Genomic DNA, 24,586 nt, shown 5'->3' with positions numbered 1-24,586 from the left:
GACACATCGTCAGGGCTCAGGATATGTTAGCCACTAATGTGGACCCAATCTAAACCAACGGTTTCCCACGGGCTTTTATATTAGCTTAGCTTCTTAAGGCAGTATGAGGTCTGAAGTCGCCTATCCTTCTGACTGATAAAGACACCAGGTAAATCTTCCCGAGACCCCATTCTCATCATGTCCTCCTTCCATCTTCTGGCTCTTCACTGCACGGAGGGCAAATTCCCAGCTCCTATGGCATTTAATGCCCTTAATAGTTGGGGTCAGTCGCTTTTTGAGTTTATATCCAATGATTCTCCATTCTCAACCTTTTTACCCAGCCATCTGATTTACCCATAGTCTTTTGAACTACTCCATGGAGACTTTGCTCATGTATTTGACCAGGCTGGTAGGCCAGCTCTAGCCATTTCTGCTCGCCATTACCAAGCCCTGGCTCCTGATCCAGCTCTTCCCACTCAAGCTAGGTGATAGCATGCTCTAAATACCTATCGCCATCATCATGAGGATATTTCATGTGACAATAACATGTTGCCTACTAATATTTTTTTATGTTTGTTTGTACTCTTATTTAACTATGGTCACATATTTTCCCACTATTTAATCAGGGGATCCTGTGTTTTTTGTTATATCACTGAAAACAAAGAATATGTCTTTTTTTTTCCAACATGCCCTATAGCATTAGGTGCTTAATATATGTTGATGTTAATTTGAAAAGCATCGCTGCTCTTAGACTATATATTAATAGTAGCAGGAATCTCTTTCCAACTCAAGATGTCCCCATGCCATACGTAGATAAGAAGTTATTAAACAAGAAGAAAGAAGAGGAAGAGGAGGAAGCCTTATAATTTCTTACAACAAGATGCAGAAAATTTCAGAGATGCTAGTCATGGCACTTCTAAGCCTTCTGAAAGGCACAGATAGAGGCTCAAGGAAAAACATCCACTCCAGGACAATGGCATATTTCTTCTGAGTATTAGAGTCCCGGGCAAACTTTAGCAAGTCCCATGAGACTACAGCCTGCAGCAATGATCGCTGTGGGTTCCACACACGACAGAGTTTGCCTCGCCCAGGGTCAATCGTAGACCAGAGCTCTCTGGTCTACAATTCTCAGAGATGACTAGAGATGACTGTCAATTCCTCTAGAAAGGAGCAAGTGCTCAGAGAGCCCCAAAGTGCAACTTTAGAGCTTCCTTAAGTTGGGATGCTTCACTCCTATTTTAGCAGTTCACTTGAAAGTTTCTGAAAAGGGATGCTCCTGGCCACAACTATAGCCCCCAGATATTTTCCAGCCTCATTTACCTGGGCCTTGGTTCTGCTTTGCCACGTGTCATGTTGATGGACTTTGCACAAGTACTATCCACGACCACTGTCCACACAATTCCTGGGCAATCACAAACTTCTGAAAATTGGAACTAAAGCCCCAAATTCACATGATTTCTTGTCATAGCACAGCAACTTACCTACCACCTTGAGAGGCAGAAGTTCAGTGATCATTTCAGTGTGGGAATGGCAATTATCCACGATGCACTGATATTCTGCGTCTTCTGTTGGGTTATCTCTGAACACTGCAGGCTCATGTGAGTCCATGTTACGACTATCCAAAATGTTATTTGCTTTTAAAAGGTGATATGAAATAGGCGGGGTTCCATTTGTGGTTTGGCAACTGACTTTTACGGTGTGTCCTTTTATCACCTCGGACTTGGTGTCATAAAAAATCTTGGGCTTGGAGAGCTTTTCTAGAATAAGAGAGAGAAACAATCTGAAGCAAAACATCCAGCCCCAGGTGTTCTCTCTCCCAACTCTGGGCTTTACTTTCTCTGTCATTACTACAATTTTAAATGCCTGCCTGCTTTGTCCATTTTTACAGGACTCCTTTAAGATTGATAGGTTGTGTGTGTGTGTGTGTGTGTGTGTGTGTGTGTGTGTGTGTGTGTGTGGAGGAGGGGAGGGTAAGAGAAAAAGGGTGACACAAATTCAAGGAAACATTACTTCCCCCTAAATATGTATTTATATGTTCATAGATCTCACATGCACATATATACACATCCATATGTGTTTTTTATATTGAGAAACACAGGAGAAGCATAAAAATAATAACTGGTACCCAAACAGAATGTATTTTAAAACAAATTATCAGTGTCTCAGCCTCTCCTGATAGGAAATGCCTCAGAAATGAGAATTCCACTAGGTCATTATTTAGAAGTTAGTTTATTTATAAAGCTTATGTAATGAAATCACCTCCTCCCATGAACAACAAAAAGAATTAAAATGTAATGACCCACATTCATCCCTTGCATTCCTTCCTTTTGAGTTAGATGACTAGAGAGTTGACAATAGGCTATAATTCTGGTTCAGTTGAGACTAAACTCTTGCCTGGATAAACCACAGTCACAGGTTAAACTGAGGACTATAACTAAATAATAACAGTGACAGTGACAGCTTGACCAGAATTCCACATTCATCTAGAACCCCTGTACTCAGAGTGTGGTTCAGGGCCCAGGAGACCAGCATCCCCAAGGTGCCTAGTTAGAGATGCCAAATCTGGCCTCATCTCCACCTGCATTCCAACCAGGTTTCACATGCACATTCGAGTCTGAGAAGCAAGGCTCCAGGTGGTCCCAATACCTATATTCTGCTCACCAGAAGTCCTAGCCCTACTGGTCAGCCAGGATATGGACTAAAAACTGGAGTTTCCATCTTAAAGCTTAGCATTGACTAAGCAGTGTCTCCTACATGAAAGCTGGGGTGCGTGCCTGCTCTAGTATCCCACATCTTGCCAATTCAGAGGCCACATCATCAGAATGCAGCCACAATAAGGCTATAAACTTGATTTCGGCCAGCCACATTTTCTTCGTATGGCGTCTCTCATGTACTCTAGTAGATACACCCACTCGCTTCTGTTCAGTATCTCGATTTCACTCCTCTCTCTTTCCCTCGAGTTCTTACCCTGCCTTAGTCAGATCTGCCTTCAGACTGGAGAGGGTGGCAGCCGGTGATAAATTCCCTTTCTCCCATTCAATATCAAGACTCCCTGAGCCAGTGAGGATATACTCACCACACACAGTTATCTGCACCGTGTTGCTTTTCTTGACCACCTTGCCAATTCCTGCGATGCAAGTATATGTCCCACTGTCCCATGCTGAGACTTTCTTGGTGAAATTTTGAGCCTGCGACAGGATCGTGTCTTCCTTCTGGATGGTGAAGTTGGCTGGAGGTGCTCCTGGGACATTGCACCACAGGTCCAGGCTTTCACCCTGGTCCAGACGTATGGCAGAAGATTCCAGCTTTGGCTTGGAAAATAACTCTGAAAAGCCAGTGAGTGGAATGCAGTCAGATGTTTCTGGGTACCACTCCCAACGCCCCTTTGCAGAGTCCCCTGGCCCAGCTGCTTTTGACAGAATCAACTCCCAGCTTCCTACCAAAAGTTTTCCTTTGCTTCTCAAATACCCGATAATCACACAATTAAAGAGCTAGGGTTCGTTCTTCACCTGGGGTCCCAGTGGCAGGTTTGCCTCCCATGTTAATCCAATTTACTTCACAGACGTGGATAAGAAAAGTTTTGCAACTTGTAATGCCGCAAGTAAGGATTCATGCATTCACCCATTTATTCGTTCACTCACACATTTTATTCCACAAGTATTTATTTCAGGCTACTTCTGTGCTGGGCACTTCACTTGGTATTGAGGAGACAGCAGTGAAAAAGAAACAGTCCTTGCCTTCCCATGACTTCGAAGTGCTTACATCTGGTGGGTGATTCAGACACAGTGTTTGCAGCAGAGCCCATGGGGGTGGGACACTGAACCTAAGCTCGGGGAATCAGGAAAGGACTCTTGGAGGAAGTCATCTAGGCAGAGGAAAAGAGTCATAGGCAGAGGGAACAGCATATGGAAGACCTGGCCGGAGGTTCAAGCACCTGAAATTTCAGTCGGCCTGAAACACAGTGGGAGTAGAAAAGACCAAAGGAAGGCCTGTAGGTCTTGAAGGACCTTGCAACCCCCCTAAAGAAGTGTGGACTACATCCTTGGAGCAATGGGAAGCATGGAGAGTCTGAGTCAAGGGAAGGGCATCAGATGTATGTTGTGGGGAGATGTCGGAAGGAGAATAAATGGGTTGGAGGGGCCCAGACTGGAAGCAGGGGTGGGGATGTAGTGCAGGCTTGAAGCAGGGTGACAACATGAGGTTGGGGAGAAGTGGCAGCTGGCCACCACCCCTTCAGCACTTCCCACGAAGAAGACTGAAGATGACACCTTATACCTCCTGAGGCCAAGCTGTTAGTCACAACATTCTACACCACTTTAAGGAGTTATTAGTACCCTAATTTAGGTTGGACGGTAACAGTAGTAAAGACCGAAGTTAACTTTTAAGGAGTTTTGTCATCTCCTTATTTAAATATTCCCAGAAATATATCAATATTTCATAGTTATGGTATATGTTTTTATTTTCAGCTACAGGAAAATTACTACTTAACTAATGTGAAGACTTGAATCCTTCATGTAAACCAATGTACCCCGACTTCATAGGTATGGTCCCTAATGCAGAAGGACAGAATCACTAATTCATGAGACTGTCTGCATGTTGAGAAAGGGACAGTCTCAAAGTCCCTCTTAAGAAAGCTTCTTGGGCTAGAGGTTTGAGAAGGCAACCAGGAATCAGGAAATCAAATCCAGTCTTTGGCTCTAAATTTACCTGCCATACAGATTTGGGGGATACAAACCAACACTGTCATTGTCATCATTGATATTACATTGCTATGGAAGTCATTTCCTTCATAATCCATTCACAGTGTCTTCCTAGTTTCCTTGACAGGGAATAAAATAAAGTGGTAACTCAACAATTAATCTATATTTCATTAAGGCACATTCCGTCCTTCCTTCTTTCTGGATAGTAAACATTGACTTATCTGTTTTCAGAGCACCATCAAAAGCTCTAGGTTAGGAATGGGGAAAAGGAACACAAGAAATTGATATCTCAAAATGCCTTACGATTTCACTGAGCAGATACTATAAAATATTTTTTTAAAAGATTTAGGAAAAAAAATCCCAAAGCAACGACTCTACATTTAAAAATATGTAAACAAAAATGTAAAACATAGAAACCATCTTGTAAGATAGTTTACAATTAGGAATGAAACGTTAGGGAACAATCTGCTTGTAAAGGAGGTATTTGAAACAGATTGGCAGGATCATCACATGGACTAATAAAGATTAGTCTTTTATCCACTCATCAAACGAATAGATATTGAGTTCCTACAACGTGCTAGGGTCTGTGCTAAGTATCAACGATGTGAGATGAATTCAGCTGCAGACCTGGTCCTTCAAGAGCTCACACCAAGTGGTGAAGACAGACGCTAAATCTCTGCAGTGACTGTTGACATCAAGACAGGAGCAGAGTGCAAAGGGAACTGAGGTGTGACCGTGGGACTCTGCCTGGAGGAGCCTGGAGGGAGGTTTTTCAGTGTCCAAGGGGAAGGGGTATTCTGGGCTGAGTAGGGAGGGATGTCTGGAAGGGGGCAGGGTCCAGGTGAAGGACGGTGACCATGCAGGAGTTTAAGCCCACAAATAGTGATGTCAATTAGGGGCCATTTTAGGAGGGTTTCTCCTGTAGTTGGCTGAAGGATAAATTAGAACAGAGATGTTCAGGGACACCCCTGTGATAATCCTGGGGTGAGGGCCAGAATTAGGGTATGATTGTCGAAATGAGAAGCAGGACAGAGTTGAGGGACCTAGCAGCACTTGGTGACAGATTGGATCTGAAAAGGTGGACAGTGTGGAGGGAGGGTGGAAGAAACCCTTTGTTTATCCAAAGATCGATTACTGGTTCAATGATCTTTATGCTTACATTGTGAGCCTCCACTATTACTACAGAGAGCTATTTACAGTGAGGCTTGATGGCAACGGGGGTATGAAAAACCTGATACACAAGTGGGCCTGGGGGCATTTCCAAAGGAGCCAATCTAGTCACACCAGGGCTGGCTGGCAAAACTGGGGTGTTTGCCTGTCGACCCTGGCGTGAGCAGGTCAACCCCATGTGCAAAGGCCAGAGCACAGGCTGAGGGCATGGGACAGGCAGGCTGAGCGTAACATTTGCTTTCCTGGGCCATGGAGACTGATCTACTGAATGACTTGTATATCTCATATGACTCAGACTTCTGGATGAGGGTGATTGGCTAAAACAATAGTCAGTATCTTAGGGTCCAATGATGCTTTATACTTTCTTAAAGTAGCCTGGACTGAGGGGTAAGGATGATGCTTTAATTAGTGAAGCAGTCCACATGTTTGTCGCTTGGTCCCTGTTGCTCTCACAGTAGTATGCCCATCTCTTTGTTGTCCTTGCTTGTTGTATTGCATTCTACTGATCTATTTATGTCTGTGAATGCTTCAAGGACAAAGCCTGACCTTAGGCAGCTCTCTAACCCCAGTAAGTTGCCCAACATACAGAAGGTGCTCAGTATATATTGAATTGAATTCTTTTCTTTGATGAAATAGTAGATGTCTTATCTGTGAAAAATATCATATGCCATCAAAATATTTGTCATTATCAATAATAAACTAAATTGCTAGTATACTACGGACCAACAGGATCGAATGCATATGCCAATCACCCAATTGGGTAGTTGGCAGCCCACCATGGCACTAGGGACCGTTACTGTGACTATACACTCAATGCTGAACACAGTAAATGAGTGAACAAATGAAGGAATGAATGAACAACTTTACCTGGGAACCAAGAAGTGCGGGCTCTCTCCAGCACTGAAACACTGAAACACTGTCATCCTATGTTCAATCATTCATCCAACAAATACATACTGAATTCTTACTATGTGCCATGCTTGGCTACGGGTGTTAACAATATAGAACTGCATAAAACAGGTAACGTTCCTGCCCTAACCAGCTTACACTCTAGTGCCTGAGTACACACAGTAAACAAGAAGAAGCAGAGTACATTTTTAGGGTGGGGGGGTGGGTAAGTGCTATAAAGAGAAGGAAAACCAGGTAAGAGGGGAAAGAGCCAAAGGAAACTTTTAAGTGCATGTGTTTGGTGGTCAAACAGGCCTGGGGATGACTCTAGTTCTGCCACTTGGTAACCCTGTAACCAGTGGGTGAGCTGCCCAACCTCCCAGCCTCGGTTTCCATATCCGTAAAACTGCAATCATGATACCTACATCTGACTGCATTGCTATGAGCCTAAAATGAAAAGGTATGCAAACCAATCATACAGTGTTGAACAAAGGGGAATTGTTACTGGTAATTTTGAGTTTGCTAATGCTTTCTCACTCAGGATTCTGTCATAAAACCCGTGTCTGGGATCTAGCATAGTGCTTGACACAGAGGGAAGATAAATGTGATCTGATAATGGAAACACTAGCTAACATTCACTGAATGCTCACTCGTATGAGGCTCTTTATGGCAATCATGTCATTTAGTCCTATAGGTGAGTTTTGTCTTTATCTTCATCTCATAGAGTTGTGGCAAGGAGAAGCTCAATAAGTCACCCAAGGTCATAGAAGTAGTGAGCAACAAGGCTGGGGTCCGATGCCTAAACCTGCACCCTCTATCACCATAGCCAACTGTTTGCTCATTCTGCATTGGCTTCCCCACAACCCCTCGCCTGAGTGCATTCATTCAGACAAACAGAAGTATCAGTCTCACTGGCCGCCAGGATTCCAGCACAGCTGCTTCTTGAGCCTGCCATATGCCGACGCCCTCCAGCAGCAGCCTTACCTGTTATGTTGACCATGATGCTGCTGACCTTGGATATCCGGCTGGTTTCCACTTTGCACGTGTAGTTGCCATTGTGCTCCACCATGGCCATCACTGAGTAGGTGGCCTCATTGCTGTGCCTGTTGTGCGCTACAATCACCTTATCCTTCTGGATTATAATTTCTGGAAACGCCGGGGCCATGTGCGTCACTTGAATGGTGCACTGAATGTGCAGTTGATCTCCTTCTGTGATCATTCCCTTGGGGCTGATGTGGAACTTGGGAATAGAGAAGGATTCTGTAAGAAGAGGACAAGCCAGTCAGACTCAGGTTCAAACCTGGGAGAGGAAAAGAGGCACTTCCTCCTTTTTTTCTGGCTCTTTTTGTTGCCAACCACAGTTTTCCTTATTAATTAAAAAAAATTCAACCCATCTTCTCAAAAACCTTTGCCTCGGCTGCTCTGATGCTCTCTCCCATCTCGCTCATTCTTGCATCTTTAACCTTCTTCTCAACTAAAATTCTCTAAATTTCTTGGCCCTCCCAAAGGCTAAACCATCTTCTCTAGATCTCATCTGCAGAACCTTCTTCAAATGACCTCAGAAATAACCACAGCCGTTAGGAACAGACTCTTCCCGCTGCCCGCCAAGGATTTTCCAGATTCCTCTCATACAGTTTCATGTAACTCTGGCATTTCAGCATAAATAGTCCACAGCTTTCAAAAATGACAACAATGTGGACTGGGCTGCTTCATGAAAATGAATATTTAAATAACATGCAAAAAAAAAAAGGGATTTCTAGTCTATTCTATTTCTTTCTTAACATGCAAAAAAAGGGATTTCTAGTCTATTCTATTTCTTTCTTAAAGAAACAGAATGCTGGCTGTGACTGACTAAATTGATTTCGTGACTCACGCAGTTTGAAAAACACTGTTTTAATGAAAAATGGGTCAAATACCAGGGCGTGGGATCTTCAGGACATAGTGAGGGAAGCAAGGCTAGGCTTTTGCTCCTGCCAAAAAAAATAGCAGAGCATAGAGAGTATACACACAGATTACAACTGTGTAAAATACAGATAGAGATATTAAAAATGCCAAAAGATATACTCTGATTTCTCTTCGAAAATGCCAAAAGCAAATTTATAGTGATATAGTATTTTCATATTCATTTGTTTTTGTTTTGTTTTACTATAAAGTCATTTAAATCACAATAAAAAACTGTCATTTCAAAAAATAGCCTGCTTTCCCGAGTAAAAGTCAGAAAAGAGAGGGCATCTTTTAGGACACTCAATAAGCGCCTACTGGGGTAGCTTAGTAATAACTGAAGGGCTTTTTTTTATACCCAAATTAATTCCAGATCTGCCAGAGATATAAATGCAGGAAAAAAAGTATTAAATTAAACCACAGAAATAATAAAAGAAAACATAGATGCATTTTTTCTTTAATAATCTTGGAGTATAGAGGAACTTTAGGTATGAATCGCAAAACTGAGATACCATAAGGAAAAAGGATGGATAAATTTGATTAACTAAAGATTAAAAGCTTTGGCATGGAAAAAATCATAAACACACTGACAAAAAGAAAAATATTTGCATAGAATCTGAGAAAGAATTAAACCTTTCATTTATAAAGGACTCAAACAAATCAATAAGGAATAGTAAAAACGGGCAAATGTATGTGAACAGGAAGTTTATGGGGGGAAATATAATACACCAATAAACATAAAGAACATACTCAGCCTCATTAAAGACCAAAGAAAAACGAATCACAACAATGCTATATATCACTGTGCCTCAATTAGACTGGCAAAAATAACGCAATGTTGACAATACTCAGTGTTGATAAGGGTGGTAAACGTTGCTTTTGATGGAACTGTTCAGCCATTTTGGGAAGCACTTTGGCACAAAGCACTTTTGTGCACTGAGATGCACAAAACATTTCAATGGATAATTTGACTGCTAGGAATCAATCCCATAAATAATAATAATAAAATACTTGCAAACATACAAAGTTATAAGTACAAGTATGTCTGATGCAAGATTGTTTCAATAGCAAAAACTGAAAAAATATCTAAACATGCATCAATAGAAAACGTGGTGAATACATCATGGCCCATCCCTGTAACAGGATTCCAAGTTGCCACTAAAATGATGTAGAGCTATGTCTGATATGGAGAAAAGTTTACAACATATTAAGTTAAAAAAAAGTTATAAAACAGGATGTTTAACAAGTCCTATTTTATGTTAAAACAAAGAAAAACAAAAACTCTATGTGTGTGCATGAACGTATAAGCAGAGTAAGCTTAGAGGACCACACAAGTGGTTTTCTCAGAGTAGTGATACTATGAGTGACTGTCACTTTATAGTGTACCATATTTTCCGAAAATTTAACCCACACTATGTATTCTGATCAGAAAAATATCACATATACATAACATTTATATATGTATGTAAGTATACATATATACACATACATATTATATACATGCTTGTCAACATATATACACACACAATGGGCAGGGGTGGAGTAAGATGCCAAAGCAGAAGGTCATCTATGATGAACTTCAGGGCTCCTTAATATGTTGTAAACTTAATATGTTGTAAACTTTTCTCCATATCAGACATATTGAAACTACTCGAGGCCATCTGTGTTAGAATGTGCCTTTCCCTGCCTCTTCCCTGCTTCACAAGTCCTTCCCCCACAGGTCCCTGGAGTCTGCTGGCTGCCTGTCTCAGAGCTCTCTCCTGGACACTCACACTCAGGCTTCCCTCTGCTGCCGCCTTTCTCTTCCAAGACCAGTTCTCAGGTCACCTAACTTGTTTCCAAAGTCTTGGTGATGGAGGGTGGGTAGCACGGGGGAGCTCCTTATCAAATGCGGGAGATGCGGGAGATCAAGGCTGAGGACCTGGCCCTCCCTCCTTCCTGATTTCCTCCAAACCCCACTTCTTGATGTCTGACCCACACTGGCTTAAAGCTGTGGTTTTCAAAGTGCAGGTCACACAGTGGATCGTTTCAGTGAGTTATGGCTGGAGTTAAAAAAAAAACCAAAACACTGAAATAGAATAGAAAATAGCAAAATGCATCACATATTAAGGTTAAGTATTGTCTGTAAAACTTTTGTTTGGGAAATTTATGCATATGTATGTGTGTATATATATGCATATGTATGTGTGTGTATATATATGTGTATACACACACACACACACACACACACACACACATACACACATATGCATATATATATATATATTTTAAACTGTGTCACAGTCAGAAAGTTTGAAAACTAGGGACTTAAAGTGATTGAAAACTATCTTGAGAACAGCAACCCGTAGGGAAGCCCCAGGCCCTTTCCAATCCTGGGCTCTTTCTCCCCATACTGACCCAGCAAGCCAGATAGAATAAAAAAAAGCAAATCAGGACTGACCCCTCACGGTGACCAGCTCGCTCCTGGCGTGTTCAGAGGTCTCCACATTTTTCCCGGAAATGATGGTAGCTTGACATTGGAAGAATATCACACGGTCCTGTTCCTCGACTGTGAATTCCAGCATCACAAAATTCTTGTTCTGAGAAGTTTTTTCTCTTTTTTGCCTGACAGCTTTGATATCTAGTTCAAATTTTTCAATTGTGAAAAGTATTGGGGCCTTTTCCTCTGGGACAGAACAATGGACCGTCACGTCCCCACCTTCGATCGCCTCCTTCTTGTTCAGTGTCACTGTGGGCCTGGACACTCCTTTGGGGAAAGAGACAGTCCATTAGAACCAGTTTGACCTAGTGGCACAGGCCTCTCGCAGCTGAGTCACGGTGGTTGACCTAACGGTTCTTTTCTTTTAGTCCCAGAATACCTGGGGCTACCTACCAGGTAATTATTGAGCACATAGGTGCCTAGCACTGCAAAAGGTACCTGGAAAATTATAAAATATGTTTACGACGTGGTTGATGCTTTTGACATATAATACCACTGTCTTCCCAACTGATACAGTTAAAAACAAAACAAAACTTTATACTGTATCGAATGCCAGCCACAGAGCTAGGCTTGACTTTATATGTAATTCTCATACTAAATCTCCTGAGTGGGCATAAAACATAACATTATGCCCATTTTACAGATGAAAAAGGTGAAGTTCGGAATGGTTCAAGTCTCATCCAAAAGCTCATAGCATTTTCATGTCTTGTACTGTTTTATTCCTGACTTGCAGTCTTGGGAAATGCTTTCTGAGGGAATGAATGAATGAATGAATGAACAAACTCCTATATCTCTGAACCCAAATTTCCCACAATGATTTCTCTCCTGTTTCTCTATCCCCATCCGTTTCTTCTTCTTCTTCTCATCTGTTTTATTTTGATCATTTATGAAGTGCCTTCTATGAGCCAGATTCTTTGTTCGAGGTACAAAAAGAGACCAAACACTATCTCTTTCCTCATGATTGCACAGTGCAGAAGAGAAGACAGATCTGTGAGAAATAGTTGCAACAAGTGAAAGCATAACTGCCATTTACTGAGAACTCATTATGTGCTGGTATTGGGCTAAGTACTTTGGCTGCACGATATCTTTTAATCCTCTCGAAATTCCCTAAACTGGGTAATATTATCTTCATTTCACTGACGAGAATGTTAAAGTTTAGAGAGGTTCAGGGACTTGCCCAGATTGGAATTCAGGCGGAATCACTGCAAAATTCAATGTCAACACTTGCTCCAATGGCCTTTATATAAACACCAGTGAATGTAGAGAAAGCATAAGAGCTGTGAGGACCAGGACCCTGGGGGTGATCACTTTTGCTTGGGAAAGTGTCAGAGAAGAGATCACTGAGTTGAATGTTAAAGGCGAAATCAGAGTTCGCGAGGAGATGAGATGAAGGGTATTCGTGGGAAGGGGACTGGCATGTGCAAAGGCAAGGAGGTGAGAAATAGCTTGGCATGTTTGCGGCATGTCTAATGCCTACATTTCAGGTTAGGAAAATTCCAGGTGGATGAGTGAAAAGAGTGACGGATGGGCCAGTAACTGGTCCAGTGCTACTTTGCATTCAATTACTGTTCTGGCTATTGCACGTGTTAGCTTTATCTGCTTGAGCTACGTTCAATTCCGGGGACTCACCTTTCACGAACACCTCGTACTCCGTAGTGGTTTTCTCCTTGTTGTTCAGAATCACAGTGCATTTGTATATCCCTGCGTTGTAGACCCGGGCCTGGGGAATGAAATGACTCTCTGCGCTCTTCATGGAGGAGACATTGTGAAACAGCACGTCATCCTTATAGAAGAGAATCCAGTGCTGAGGCATGGTGTGCGAGGTGGTGCTGATATCCACGATGCACGTCAGGGTCAGGTTCTCCCCATTTTGCACCGTCTGTGCTGGCAGGATTTCCATGTGGATGCTGTTGATGGTGAAGGCTAAATGCCAAGAGAAGGAGGGCAGACACATCTGTTATCTCAGAAACAACATTGTCCTGGTGATCCTACTGGTTTTATCACATCCTGCACAGTATAGTGTCCAGGGGTCCCAAATGCCTACAGGGGCCAGGCAGGTAATCACTCTGGGTAGTGGGTCAAGCACGAGGCAGTTGGTACTAAGCTGCTCATATTCCCACCAAGACGAGGTGGTGGTCTTCAGAGTGTGACAATTAAACATGTCCATAGATATGCACAGCCTGTAAGCTGCCACATCATGGCCCCTAGAAGAAGCATAGGATTCAGGCAGACAAGCATTCAAGTCCCCGTTCATCACTTACTGTGTGATGTTGGATAACTGACCCCCCCATGCTCTACTTCCTCATCTGTAAGATGGGGCAGTAATATATACTTAGGAGGTTATTGCAAGACTCACAGGAGAGGAGCAGGAAAGCATCCAGTACAGTGCCTGGCATACAGTAACTGTTTCATAAATGACAGCTACCATCATTCCGAAATCAGGCGTCACACCCAGGAAATTTCCTTCCTCATCCAGGCCTGAAGGAATTAGCACAGTCCTAGCTGGCGTTTTCTAGCTGATGAACTCCAAGAGTCCTCGCCAGATGGGTGAAGACTTGAAACCACTTCTGAGGCAGCCACTTGCAGCCCCCATCCCCATCTGCCATTGAGAAGCAAAGAGCACAGGTTCTCCTCTACCGATGAGGGGACTCTCTGGTCAGCCCCCAGAGTAGCTATGATACCCAATTAGCTACCCAACCTCTGCCAGAAACCAGGTACCAGTTCAACTAGTCAAATGCATCATTTCTGGCCCATGTCATCCAGCATCTAATATCCAGCAATCATAGACTATCAACAGACTAGAAATCACATTTTGAAACTTATTTAAAGTGGTGGGCCGACGGGAAGATGAATAGCTTAGAACTAGATGCTCTCTAGCTATTTAATAAGTATTTTTGTCTGTTGGTTGGTTGGCAATAGGACATTGCTCTGAAAATTTTCCAGGCTAGAAGGTTCTAGACCATGTTCATCGATCAAGACTTTTGTCCAAGCTTCAGGGCAGGTCTGTCTTTTGAGGATCCTCTTGGTCCTGCCCATAGGTCCTTCTACAGCCTACCTGGTTATGCTCCTTGATGCCCCTCAAAGTACCTCAGCTCTACCTTCCCTGTGGTTTATCACCTGAGCACATGGACTCAGACTTGATCGGCACTGTAAAATATTCACTCTCCAAACTCCTGTCACGAAAACAGCCTCAAACATCTCACTGTCTATATATGGCTAGAAAAAATGAACAACCTGTGAGGAGTTTGGGGGGAAATGTACCCAAAGTCCATGACCTTAAAATCAGGTATAGCCTCTCAAAACCTCGAAACTCCTACATATGTCCCCCATAAACCTCCACCATGCCTGTTCTCAAGAAAGCTACTCATTTGGCTTCAGGACCTAGGGTTGAAAGCTATCGTATCTGGTATGCTTTGTTAGTCTCCTGTCTCAACTATGAAGTGTGAATAAAACAATCACAAGATATTAAATATTTATTTAAAGTTTTGAGTGGACAGTGCAGTCAAATGTTTCAAAACCCCCAAAGGTAGATGATACGGTGTCTTTGAGAAAACTCCAAAGAGCCTACTGACAAATTGTCTCAAATAATGCAAATCTTAAAAGGCAGATGGACATAAGGTTAAAAAAAAAAAAAGCAGGATAGTGGTCACTTCTGAAGGGAAGAGAGAGAGAAGACTGGGTGGAGCACACAGGGAGATACTGGTATAGGTAATGTTCTAATTCTTGGGTTGAGTGGTGGGGTCCTGTGAATTCGTTATGTTATTAAAAATACACATATAAATAAAACAAAAGGCAATTATGTAAGGATCAAGGATGAGAGTGTACTATGAACCAAGGATTATTATGATCAATCCAATTTTGTATACTTGAAGTCCAAAAAAGAAAAAATATAGAAAAAATATAGCATAAAGTCTCTTCTCTATTCTTGTTCCCATCCACCCAGTTCCCATCTCCCCTTGCAGAAGAAACCACTGATTTTAGTTTTTTGTGTATCCTTTTAGTTAGTCTTTATGCACCTATAAGCAAATACAAAGATAAGTCTTATTTACTCCTCCCTCCTCTTTTACACAAGATGTTACTCTCCATATACAGACAGCTCCAAGCAAGGACCTCGCTCAAAGTTTATGTGGCCCATGAGGACTTCAGAGTCCAGAGATGGTGTGGGACAATGGACACCAGGTGTTGTTCAAGCAAAATAGTGTCACATGGTTTAGGCAAGGCTCCTAAAAGTTCGATTCTCATCAGATACTTTGTTAAGAGAAAAATATTCATAGGCTGCGCCTGATTAATGTATATTTATTGAGCCTCCTAGATATTCTAAATCTCCTTATTTTTAGACAAAGGAAGATCTCCAGAAATTTGTGTGCTTGGGCCATCTTGCCATGGTCCCTCATTGAATTATATTAAACAATACATAATTTTTATAAGTGGTCTCAAGTCAGTTTTCAAATAAGAAAAGGTACAGCTAGCTAGCTGGCCAGAGACATTGGTAAAAACTGTCTTTTCCTCTTTTAACAAAGTCAAACTTTTTCCCAGCAATTTAGAATTTAATTTGTCTATAATGTCTCAGGTTTTTAAATGAATCCAACAGTCCACACCTGTCCTTTTCTTCTGAGCAATTACTTTGACAAAAAAAAAATGGCATCCCATCAGTCCATGAGATGAAACAAAGTGAGGGTTTAAATTCAAGTCATTTCCCACAGCATTAGTCTTTAGAACTCCCTTTTCCATTTTTCTCTATTCCTGTCAGCTGAGGAGCCCCCTGGGTGAGCTCTCAGTGCAGAAGATTCTTTGGACCATATTTAATTTTCCATTGATTAAAATGGTCCCTTCCCAGGCAGGGGCAGGCAGGTCTCACTACCCCTCCCTCATTTTCAGCCAGGCTGTTTCTATCAGAAGATAGTAGAGAGCATAAGTCTGGCGCCAGACCGTCTGGGCCAAGTTCCCTGCTGCGACTCACAAACTGTGTGGCTTTAGGCAACTTAGTGCGCTTCTTCGAGCCTCAGTTTGCTTATCCATACAACGGACATAATAATCGTGAGTGAACATGGGAAGCTGAGTGTAAGTACTTGAGGTACAGTTGCCGGCACAAGTGAAGAGCTTGAGAAATGTTAGCTAGATTCTGTCAGTCATGGATATAAAACCAATTCTTGTGTCTCGAGGTCGCTAAAGCTCTATCTCAATTACATATTTCTAGAGAATTTTTTCAAAAGAAAACCTTTTTTTTTAATTTCCCAGGTCTAGCAGAGCGACTTCTCCAGACGCCCAGTGTTAGTCATCCACCGTGTTAGGCTACTTTGCTCGCATCATCCTGAATGAAATGCGTACCTATGGCAGGCGATGCCTCAGACTGGACATGGAGCTGGGTACAGCAAGAAAGCGAGTCAGGCACACCCGGGTTCAAACCCACAGCCATTAGCTGGGTGATGCTGGGAGTTCTTTACCCCTCAGGGCTACCACTTCTACAAAATGGGAACACTAACACCTGCCTTCTCTGGTACTTTAATTTCGAACAATGACTGAACCGAGGTGTCTGAGAGCACTGAAAGGGTGGAGCATGTGCCGCTCAATGCCTGGCCCCTGGTTCACACGCCATTCCCTTCCCGCTTCCTTACACCATTCCTGCAGCAGACATTCAAGTGGGCTTCTCTGTGTCAGGCACCACACCCAACACTGGGGGGTTCAGAGAAGAGTGAGAATGGCACATTTTCTGCACCCCTGGAGCTCACAATCTGCATTTTACAATTCTTCCCTACTCCAGGCCCTCCGATCTGACCAGGCCTCATTTGTTTCCTCTTTATAGGAGCCCTGCCACTTTTTAACAATTTTAATGCACACTTGGGTGAAGCATCAGCTGGCGTTTTTTAGAGAGGATGATATCCATTAGCATGGGGCACTTCTACCATCTTGCTTTTCTAAGCAGCTCTAACACACATCTCCTTAATAAGTTAACTCAACGTGTTCACTCAACTTAATAGGCTAACTTCACACGTCCATGGCCAGCTGGAACAGACAAGGAAGACAAAAGGAGGGCAGGACAGAAGAAGGAAAAGCATTTTATGAAATTTTTCAAGATAAGAATCTAGCTCTATGGCTCGACACAAAACCTCAACAAAAACAGCGGCCAGCAGGGCCCTTGCAGTGGCCCCCTTTGAGGGGGCACCGGTGAGCCTTGCCTTCTTCTGGCAGTCACACCCACTTGCGGTCCCCTTCCACATCATACCAGGGTTGGTCTCGTAACCAAGAAAATACTGCAGAGGGGCTGGTATGTCGCTTCTGAGGTTAGGTTACAAAAGACATTGCAACTTCTGTCTGGGGTCACACACTCTGGGCAAAGCCAGGTGCCCTGTCACGAGCATCCCTATGGAGAAGCCCACATGGCAAGGAACAGCCACAGAAGTGAGCTTAAAAGCAGATCCCCCATTTCAGACTAACCTTCGGATAATCATAACCCGACTGACATTTTATCTGCAATCTCCTGACAGATCCTGAACCAGAACCACCCAACTAAGCCACACCCAGATTCCTGATCCTCAGAAACTGTGTGAGATAATAAATTGTTGTCTTAAGCCACTATGTTAGGGATCATTTGTTAAGCAGCAATAGATAACAAACATACCACCCAACGGATCTTCAAAAACCTCTACCTGATTATTAAGTTAATACAGAAAATGGAAAACATCCTCTTTGTGTCCAGGAATAGCCAACTTGGAATACTGTGTGTTCATAGAATAGAGTGATTGTTCACAGCCTGGGCTACCTAGGCCCCTTGGAGCTTCATGGATGGCTGTTAGGTGACCCATGAACCTCCTCTGATGATGTGCAAATGTGGATTTTTCTGGAGAGAGGATCCAAAGCTCTCCTTATAGAACCCAAAAGGTTCAGAACTGTCATGATCAAAGAATCATGGGCTGCAAAACAGCCCAAAGAGGTCAGATCTTTTCAACCTGGGGGGACGAAGGCTGATGGAGGAGGATTCAAAGTAACGAAGTCACCACAGCACAGATAGTGCACCCAGGGGCCACAGTGCCAAATCCCCAAACCCCAAACGAAGGGGCCTGCTCCCCTCTACCTCGAGCCTCCAGTCAGCGGATGCCGATGCTCCCTCGGAAGATGAGGCATTCTGCCTCAGCCGGCCACTTGGCCCTCGACCTGGAAATGACTCAGAAAGCAAGGTGGGGTGGGGGAGGGGGGAGAAGGAAGAACCACCCGCTATTGTCAGGAAAATTACAGGGAGCCACGAGGCATGGAGTCCCCGCTGACGCTGGCCTATCTTCTCCTTTGAATCTCAAGCGCCTCCAAGTTCAGTCTGAGTCCCCTTCAATGAGACATTTATTGAGCACCTGTGCCAGGTGCTGGGCTTACAAGGTGAGTACGAAATCATCCCCGCTGTCTTAGCCTGTGCAGGCTGATGAGGACCCAGATGACTGGGGTACAGCGATGGAGATACCAAGGGGAAGGGCCCAGCAGAGGCCCAGGAAAGTCTGAAGGAAGTGACCCCTGAACTGAGCCTTGGACCAGGCCAAGAACAGGGGTGATCCAGGCAGGAGAACAACATGTACCAGGGCACAGGGCATGAGAAATCAAAGCATCCGGGCACAGTTACAGGAACCAGAGTGTGGGGCTGGAGGGGCCAGGTGGGAAGTGCCAGAACAGAGGGCCTTGCCTGCTGTGCTGACAAGATGGTCTCTACCCTGAGGATCTTTATCCTGAGGGGAGTGACGGGATGACGCTGGAACTTTAGAAATATCACTGTGGGCTGGAAGAAGAGACCAGAGGCTTACAAACAGCTTGGACAGGGGTTCGGGTGATAGCTGATGAGGTCTGAGCTAGGGCAGGTGCAGTGGGAATGAAGGGGCGGACTTGGGAAATATTTAGTGGACACGAAAGGGCTTATTTGGGGATGTGATGAAAAGGTTCTGGAATTAGCAGTGGTGATGTTTGCACAACATTATGAATGTACTAAATATCATTAATAATAAATAAATTTTACGTTATGTGTATTTTATAACAGATCAGGTATCCAGGAGGATACAGGTGCCACCAAGTAAAATAGAGAATGCCAGTAAAAAATAAGGGTAAAAAAAAGTCATGGTGAGAGGCCTGAGAGGTGACGAGGAGATGTCACCTACTGGCCGCACACCATGCTCAGGGGAGAGGCCAGGGCTCAGCTGGACCAGGGAAGTATGTGGAGGTGTAGAGAGAGGGTAAGGCCAGGGAGCCTGCAGAGACCAGGGGAGGCAGGGAGTTCAGACCCCAGAAAGTTCGTATGTCCCCTGAGGAAAGGAGGAGGGCTTGTCAGGGATATAAGAGAACACCAGGGAAGAGGGTCTAGGAGGCCAAGGAAGGGGGCTTCATGCAAAGGCAGCACAGGGCCACAAAGCTAAGGGCTAGCCTGGTCATGGCACCTGGCATTGGGAGGTCCATGAGAGGATTCCAGTGGGGGCCACGGCCAGACTGCTGAGTGAGGGATGACGGAGAGGCAGGGAAGCAGAGACAGTGAGTATAAACCAGCCTTCGGAGAAGTTTGACTAAGGAAGGGAGTGGATAGATAGAAGACACAAGATAAATGGAGGGGGTGGGTTGTGTGGGATTTTTCTTTTTCCAAAAAAAAAAACCAAAAGCTACCAATCTTGTCTATAGACTGAGGGGAAAGAGCCAGAAAGTGGGGGCACGGCAGGGAAGATATTAAAAGTGGGGTGAAAGCTAAATAAATGATAGAGTGAGATCCTGGGGGGCAATGTGAGAGCTGGGCTCAGGGCCCAGGTGGACAGGCTGGCCTGGTCAGCACAGAGGCAGACATCTCTGAAGCAGAGGGAAGCTGGGAGGATGGGTGGGGAGGCAGATAAGCCTGAAGCCAGGGCAGGGCGGGAAGTTAAGGGAGTGCCCTCCAGACAACACTGTTTTCTAGGTGAAGATGGAGCTGAGGTCATCTCCTGAGGAGACAGGCGGGCTGCGGGGTGAAGGCCTGAGATAAAGGAGTGGGAAAGGCTAGGGCTGATCGAGCACCTCAGCCACAGAGAACAGGCCATGTGAAGAAAGCACATAGGCCACGCGTATCAAACGCACTGTCAGTGTGGTCTGGGTGCCCTAAGCAACAGGAGACCTGGATCCTTGCTCCCACGCTGCTAACACCAAGGGTCGACTATTAACAAATACCTTATGGCCTCCGGGCCTCAGTTTCCTCAAGTATAAAACAAAGCGGAGGCCCGAGGAAGCAGTGGGAGAGTCTCCTGCTCTAAGTCCTACAGTTGCAAGGTCTTTCCTGAAGGTACAAAGACCTTTTTCTAGGAACCCTCGAAAGGGAGCGATTTACTTGCATCTGAGGTAGGGAAGGAGATGGTTGAGACTGGAGGTCCCGGGAAACAGGATGCGGACAGCGAGAGACAGAAGCCCAAAAGCATGCGTGTGTTGGCAGGGTGTGGTCTGGACGGAAGCTAGAGGTGGTGGGCCGGAGTGGACAGACAGTGGTGTGGTGTGGTGCAGGAGGTGGGAAGTTGGCAGGACCAGGACCGCAGAGAATAATCCGTTATTTATTAACCACCACATGCCGGGGAGGCCAGTCGCCTCCTTTGATCTAACCTCATCCTCACACTGACTCTGCGACTGATTCTCTTATCATCCCCACTTTACAGACTGGAAAAAGAGCTCAGAGAGGCAAAGTCAAAGGAGCTTTAAAGAGCGGAGTCAGGCCTGTGGCACCGGACAGATAGGCGGGTTTTGGACAGTGGAGGTTCTCGTGCTGATTCCCTGCCAACTGGCTCTTGCTTGGACAAGTTGGTTATTTCTCTGAGGTGCAAAGACATCGTCAGTTAATTGATATAATTACGATGATGATGGAAATCCATGGATTGTCACAGGGATCAAATGCCTGCCAAAGCCCATGGGCAGTTGACCTGGAGACCTGCAGACTGGCTTTGCTAGTAGCCCCATTAGCCCTCCCCGTCCTGGAGCCACTATTCCAAGCCCTGCCTCAATGAACCAGCATCATCCACATATATCATCTCCAAAGAGCTGTACAGCTGTCTGCAACCCAGTCACCTCCATCCTTTGCCAACTGAAGTGACCGCTGACAAGGGAATCCTGTTCTGTGGGCTCTCCCTCTATTAAGCCCCCGGACCCAGCCAAACCCCCTCTTTCACATGGTCCCAGATAAAGCAAAATAAAACCTATTATCTTAAAGACTCAAAATTAGCTCTAAAGTGGATGATAAAGCAGACTTCAACGATAGGCAGAAGTCCCCCTTCCTGCCAAAAACATAAAATATTGCAGGTATAACTATAGCCTCATGGGTAGATGGGAGATGAAATTCAACATCTGTTTTAGCTCATTTAGGAGAAAAATGTCATAACAACAATTTAAACTATCTTCTGTCTTCATGACCCTAACAAATTGATTGTATTTCATTTGTGAATAAAAATATTGGGGATAGGGTAGAATATGAAAAATGAGAACTATATGGTAGAACGACAAAAAGAAATTATGGAATCACTCACTTTTTTTTTTTTTCCCACGTCCCCAATTCTAACATAGAACATACTGATTAGAACTTGGCTTAGAATGATCTCCTAAAAATGCCCGAAAGCAATAAACTTTAGCTCTCAATTGGAACATTTTTTTCCTCAATTGTTATAAACATTAACCCAAGCAATTTGACAGGAGTTTTAAGCATCACAGAAAGACACAGTGAGGCTACATAGAAACTTTACAACTTACAGTTTTCTTGACCTTCAAGGCTTGAACCTGGAAAATACAGAAGAAATATGTTGATTTCATGAGCTTCAATTCTTGTGACGTTTAAGTGATGTGGGAAGAGAGTAAAACTCACAGAGCAGAAGTGTCAGCAGGACTCTGAGCCACATCGTGCTCCCTTGGACCCACTCTGGCTGCATCCTGAGAGTGAAGACTTCAGACAGTTAGTTCTGCCTTCGGGCCAAGCCCCTGGGCCAGAAGACACTTCCCACGCACCACAAATGAGAAACTTGCCCTGTGAAAAGCAAGAAATACCTCTCTGATAACTCCTAGTGCAGCAGAGAGCTCTGGTGTGGTCAGGTAATGGCGGCCATTGCTGGAAACAGAAACAATGCATGGGCTGGTCTGATAGTTCCTCAGGAAATGACTGGTCTTCCTGAGGGGCCACTGAATGCAGCTGCTTTGTTTAATTTTTTAGGGGGGAAAAAAGGCACAAGTGACATTTGCCTCATCATTCCCGATCTTCCTGTCTCGCCAGGGTTTGGGGCCCCTTCTCATGGCAGGGTGAGAAGGTTCTTCCCTCTCTCCAACCTCCACCCTTGGCTTCTCTCCTTGGACACTCAGTAACATCCCTCTGCTTTTCCTTCTCCCCCAAGAGGGGCTCTTTCCACACAGCATAAGTCTGGACCTCCTACCTTTCCTGGCCAGGCCGAGGAACACGGCTCACTTTTTCAGATTATAGGTTCATTAGTGAGATGTAACTGAGCAAAAACTTCACTTCTTTAAAATGATGTGTGGCAGCAGCCATCTTGTACTCCGGTTCCATCCTAGCGCAGTTCAGGTGTTCTGAAGCCATTTTTTTTTTTTTTTACCTTCCGAGCTTTCCAACTTTACTGTGCACGCTCACTTTCCATTTTCTGTTGTTTGTGTTTGTTGACAAGTCCACCTTAAGGGGCACCCTTGAAGAGGATCTCAGGCCTCTCAGAGACAATGAAATGCATCCTATGATTGATTATAAATTAATTTTTAAATGGCTTTAAAGGAATTCTTACAGCATACAAAGCTTTGGCCATCTGAGCAAAACCTTAACTTGGTCCATCTACCAAAACATAATTTGGATCAAGTTTTTCCTCTGAGTTTGCGTTATACCTGTGACATAAAAGCTAGAATTCAGAAACTCTTAATGAGTATTTTCATTTTCATGGCAATGTGATTATTTGTGTTAGTTCAGTAAGAATCTGTTCTCTTTATAACAGGCCATAATTGGAAAGTGGTTTTTATTAACAAGGCTTTGACTGACATGTCATGTTTGAGAGAGAAATGCAGAGACTTGGACATGACCAGACAGCTTTAAGCAATTAATATTGACTTATGGAAGCCAATAAAAGCCCTTGGAGATATTGGCCTAGTACTCTGCTTACATGATTCCCAGTAGCTTTTACCATGTGAGTAAATAATGTCTCTTCTTGGAAGGTGTAGAAACCTCGAGGTAGTCTGGAGATCTCAGGAAGAGAGGAACTGACCCAAAACTTATATTACAGGCAACCTTTGATGGCAAGTCTTTGCTTTGGCTTTTCTGGCCCCGATAGGCATTTTAAGTTCAATCTGAAGATTCTTTATGAAAGATTGCAACAAAGCATATTTAAAAGTGCCCATATGGTTAATTAACATTCTTGCTGGACTTATACAAATAACCAGGCCAAGTTTATTGAAAGTAGACTTATTTTGCAAATAAATTAGTCTTAATTTGGCTATCTTTGGTAAAAATAGGGGCGATTAGAGAGAAAAAATTATGTTCCAATAGAAACTATAATATACTTTTGCGGATATTAGATTCTAGTGCTGTTCATTTTCTTTTGGGTTTTGTTTTGTATTCTACTTTGTAAACTGGACTGGATTCCGAATTATTCTCATTTCCTCCAATATCTGCCTGTGACTCCAAACATGTTTCCAATCTTTCTCTCATCCTCTGACAAGGAATCACTGAGAACTCAAACTGCCTTTTTCCAAAGCCAGGCAAACTAAAGATGAGCAATTTGATATAAAATTCAGAAAATCACAACAGCTCATACTTAAACAATCTCAGTGACTGATGCTGTGTAAGCCACGCAGTTTACCTTAGCACCTAATGGCAACGTCAGGGACATTTCAAACTACAAAAGATGCTTCCAGCCTTACACCTAGAAATCTTGACTGATAGCCTTACAAACTCAGAAGCTAGTTTATAATTTGCTCTGATAATTAACCTTTGTTTTCCTTTTGTCTTCACAGACATATCTCTTATTAAATACCCGATATTATGACATTTAACCTGTACAGTCAGCCATTTGGCCTATTCTACTGCTCAAGCTCTAAGACTCCAACAGACCACCTTAAAAGAGTCCTTAGCATGTGGGTCTTAGACAATAGGATTGCATTAGATTACTTGCTGGCAAAACAAGGAAGAGTCTATGCAGCAGCTAATATAACATGCTACACCTACATTAACACCTCTGGGGAAGTTGAGTCTCAGATAAATAGAATTATGCATAAGATTACTTAGCTATAAGACATGAGAAAACCTGTTAGGTGCCTTTTCCTGGCTACATTCTGGAATGGGAGGCCTCTTTCGTGGGTTATTTACACAGATACATTATATTGATAATCCTTATCAAATTGTTTTCTGTTAGAGACTGTATATTTTTGGCTAAAAAAATCTCATCTTTAAGACTAAAAACAGCACTCCCAAGGGAAAAAA

General features: G+C 43.6%; 1 protein-coding gene across 7 annotated transcripts in view; it reads right to left on the bottom strand.

The window, feature by feature from the left end:
- The window catches only part of PECAM1 (platelet and endothelial cell adhesion molecule 1), a 51,357-nt gene extending 29,129 nt beyond the window's left edge, over positions 1–22,228 (bottom strand). For 4 of the 7 annotated variants that reach the window (XM_039859134.1, XM_039859135.1, XM_039859138.1 and 1 more), the window contains exons 1-7: positions 21,986–22,228; positions 21,874–21,900; positions 12,787–13,080; positions 11,119–11,424; positions 7,722–7,997; positions 3,056–3,304; positions 1,461–1,736 (exon numbers count right to left, since the gene is read on the bottom strand). In XM_039859134.1, the coding sequence (XP_039715068.1) occupies positions 1,461–1,736; positions 3,056–3,304; positions 7,722–7,997; positions 11,119–11,424; positions 12,787–13,080; positions 21,874–21,900; positions 21,986–22,049 (1,492 nt within the window). In that variant the 5' untranslated portion in view covers positions 22,050–22,228. The remainder of the gene's footprint in view (positions 1–1,460; positions 1,737–3,055; positions 3,305–7,721; positions 7,998–11,118; positions 11,425–12,786; positions 13,081–21,873; positions 21,901–21,985) is intronic. The other 3 variants (XM_039859139.1, XM_039859140.1, XM_039859141.1) reach the window with 1 other exon arrangement.
- Positions 22,229–24,586: the final 2,358 nt, after the last annotated feature.

The sequence above is a fragment of the Pteropus medius genome, unplaced genomic scaffold (genome assembly GCF_902729225.1).
Source record: "Pteropus medius unplaced genomic scaffold, Ma_sr-lr_union100, whole genome shotgun sequence".
Taxonomy (NCBI): domain Eukaryota; kingdom Metazoa; phylum Chordata; class Mammalia; order Chiroptera; family Pteropodidae; genus Pteropus; species Pteropus medius.
This window is presented reverse-complemented; position numbering and strand designations above follow the sequence as displayed.